This window comes from Chrysochloris asiatica, unplaced genomic scaffold (assembly GCF_000296735.1).
Source record: "Chrysochloris asiatica unplaced genomic scaffold, ChrAsi1.0 scaffold00262, whole genome shotgun sequence".
Taxonomy (NCBI): Eukaryota; Metazoa; Chordata; class Mammalia; order Afrosoricida; family Chrysochloridae; genus Chrysochloris; species Chrysochloris asiatica.
In genome coordinates this window covers 1,094,509-1,097,660 of record NW_006408780.1, presented here as the reverse complement: position 1 = coordinate 1,097,660, position 3,152 = coordinate 1,094,509, and the positions used below count along the sequence as shown (strand labels likewise).

The window sequence follows — 3,152 nt, the reverse complement described above, 5'->3', positions numbered from 1 at the left end:
GTGTCGCACAAGCAGGCACAAGCCCCCACTTCTGGTCAGTGGAATTCTTCCAAGAGAAAATGAAAAGGTACAAGGCAAACAGGCGGCGCTGTCATTACTATCAGGAAGTTACAACTTTTGGTTCATGTTCAAAAATATGAATCCAAAAAAATGTCTCGAATCACAAAAAATAACATATTAAAAATTTTAAAAGAAACCCAGAATACCCCAGAGAAATTGAGAACAAACAGGCAGGGGCTTGGCCACAGGCCCTGGAGGCTGGTGGGGACTCATGTGCTCAGCCAAGCCAGTAAGGCCATTGTTCCTTGGAGCCCCGAGGCAGCTAGGCCACATTGGTCATGGGTTTGTACTTCTTGAAGCGCGTCCACTGGCCTGTGGCGTAGTTCATCTCGAACACCGTGTCCACCAGCATGGTGGTGCTGCCCTGGCCATCTGCCTTGGGTAGGTCCTCCGTATGCTCGCTTAGCTTGATCTGGATCACGTCCCCCTGCTCCTGGCATGGGTTCTCTGCAGAGGAAGGGTTGCTGGGCTAGCCACGCCACCCCCGATGCCCAGAGCTGTCCCCAGGCCCCACCCCCCACCCACTAGGGATATACCTCGGGAGCCTGCCATGAAGCCCAGGATTAGCGCCTTCTCGGGCCGCGTGACTTTGTTGGCCGTCTTGAACATCTCTTGAGCCGCACACATCTGTTCCGCCTGTGGGCAGGATGCAGGCCTTGTGAGGGTCCTCATGGACCTTCCCTGGGAAGCCCAGATAGGGGGAGACAGGAGGTACAGACAGTGGAGGCCGAGTGACCTACCGAGAGGGACAATTTCTTCCGGTACTGCTGCTGGGATGGGGGCTGGGTCTGCGGGGCCACCATGGCCACTGGGGGTGTCTGGGCTGCAGGGGCGATGGCTGGAGGCGTGGTGGGTGTCAGGGGCAGGGTGGGGGTGGCAGACACGGGTGTGGGCGTAGCTGTGGCTGGGCTCAGGCTGCTGTTGTACATGGGTGCCCTCTGCTTGAACTGGGCCGGAAGCGTGGGGTTCGGGGTGCTAGGCTCCTCAGGGGGCCGGCTGGCCTGCAGACTGGCTTCCCGGGAAGACGGTGCTGTGAATAGAGTCAGCATGGTGAGACCTGTGGCTGGCAGGTCCAAGCCGGGTTGAGGTGAGGGATGCTTCTAGGAAGCTGGCTACCAGTGGTTACCACTCCTGAGGCAGAGCCTCTCCCACCACATCCCATGCCCCAATGCCCCCCTTCAGGGCTGTGTGCCCCCATGGAGATGCCAGCAGGTCAGATTCGAGCCACCGAGAGAGAGCAGAGCTGGTGGTCATGGGACTGCGGAGCCTGCCCCAGCCCTTCAGTTTCCCAGAAGGTCTGTGCTTATTCCTGCACTCCTCTCCCAGGGCCATGGCTGGGCTGAGGGTGTGTCCCTGGGGTCCATGAACTTCCTACCTCCAGGCAAGAAGACAGGACAATGTCCCTCAGCCATGCTGCGCACTGGCAAGTACTGTGCGGGTGGAGCCAACTCTGCCTCTGTCTCCCTCCATAATACGGGGCCCTGAGAGCCAGCCTCCCCTCCTGTGGGGTCCTCCTATTCACCTACTGCCAAGTGGAGAGTCCACTGTTGTGCCCCAGTGCCAGGAAGGCAGAACTAGGTTAACCAGCTGCCAGCAAAGTAAGCAGGGGCTGAGGGTGAGCCCCCATAGGAAGCCCGCTGGCCCCACACAGCACGTCTGGGGGGTCTGGGAGGACAGTCCTAAGTGGAACGCGGGCTCTTCTCCAGCCAGAAGCACCTAGGACCTGAGGCTGGGCCTTCCCCCTGGTAGCTTCGGGTGGGGTAGCAGGGGGCAGGGTCTCCCGATGGCTCACCTGGAGGTGCCTCGGAGCTGGGTATGTAGGAGGATGCTGGAACCACGCTGGGGGTGGCAGGCAGATAGCTGGTGGAGGGCAGCGCTGGCTCATTGTTCAGGGACCCAAGTTTCTGAAAGACAGGGTGCTGGTCCCTCAGGGCGGAGACAGGGCTTCGGCACGCCCTGCCCTGTGTGCATGCCACCCTCCATCCAGGCAGCAGGCCTGTGAGGCCCTCGGGCTCGGCATGGGCCCCAGCCCTGCCCTGGTCAACACCAGGAACAACCCCAGCTAGGAGATGGCGGCTGGGCTGCTTCGGCTTCAGGGAACCACAGGACAAATGGAGGACAGGTTCATTTTAAGAACACCAGAATCAGGCCTGACCAGGGTGGGCTGAGAATCAACTCCACATGTCGCCCGTGGCCTGCTTCCTGAGGTTCCATGGGTGCCACCCCTCCCAGGCCCAGTGCCCACAGGCTGTACAGTCTCCCCACAGGATGCTGCCCGCCGGTTCCTGATGGGAACCAAGGCCCTGAAGCCGGCACCTGTGCTACGTTCACGTCAAGTCACGGCTCTGCGTGGTCTTTCATACACAGACACATACATACATGGACACACACACAAACATACACACATCTATAAACATGCACACACACACGTCTATATTCTCAGATGGGAAACACTCAGCCATCGGTACAAGACTTCTAAGCAGGGCCGTGCTGATGGGCCTACCTGCGTGGACACCAGGCCGGCCGCATAGTCCGGGGTGACATTCTCTGCAACCGTCTCCTCCTTGGCTGGCTTTTCCACCACCTCTGCATCTATGGACACAGAAGGGTCCTCCTCAGGGGTCCCAAAGGCCCACCCACACTCAACACATCCAAACCCTGCCAGACCCCCTTGGCTGGGGCAACATGGTTTGTCCATTCAGGTCAGTGAAGATGGTGCCAAAATGCTGCAGCCAGCGTGAGCAGAAAAGGGCTCCTCGGACCCAGCGGGTAACCTCCCTTCTGTTAATCTTTTCTTGTTGAAAACAAAAAGCCTGTAAGTGGGGGCCCCAAATCGGCACAGCAGCCCTGTACTGCCGAAGCTTTGGGCTTGGGGCCCCAGTTGGCTTCCCGCCCCCTGGAGAGCCCAGGCAGAGGCCCCTTGGCAGGCGGGGGGGCTGCCCTGCACGCACCTACAGTCTTTCTTCTTCTCTTTGACTCCCGGCCAGCGCCAACCGAACCCAACTCAGAAATATCGAGCAGCTGCCAAAACAGACACAACTCCATCCTTGACCATGAGGACAGCAAGGAGGGACTGGGCTGTCTGGGGTGGG

The 3,152-nt window shown here is 59.5% G+C and overlaps 1 protein-coding gene across 1 annotated transcript in view; it reads right to left on the bottom strand.

Annotated features, from left to right (window-relative positions):
* Window positions 1-322: 322 nt before the first annotated feature.
* Window positions 323-3,152, bottom strand: part of NELFA (negative elongation factor complex member A) — a 31,731-nt gene continuing 28,901 nt past the window's right edge. Inside the window, exons 6-11 of the mRNA XM_006874101.1 lie at window positions 3,012-3,081; window positions 2,564-2,652; window positions 1,853-1,964; window positions 801-1,090; window positions 597-696; window positions 323-507 (exon numbers count right to left, since the gene is read on the bottom strand). Coding sequence (XP_006874163.1) covers window positions 323-507; window positions 597-696; window positions 801-1,090; window positions 1,853-1,964; window positions 2,564-2,652; window positions 3,012-3,081 — 846 coding nt within the window. The remainder of the gene's footprint in view (window positions 508-596; window positions 697-800; window positions 1,091-1,852; window positions 1,965-2,563; window positions 2,653-3,011; window positions 3,082-3,152) is intronic.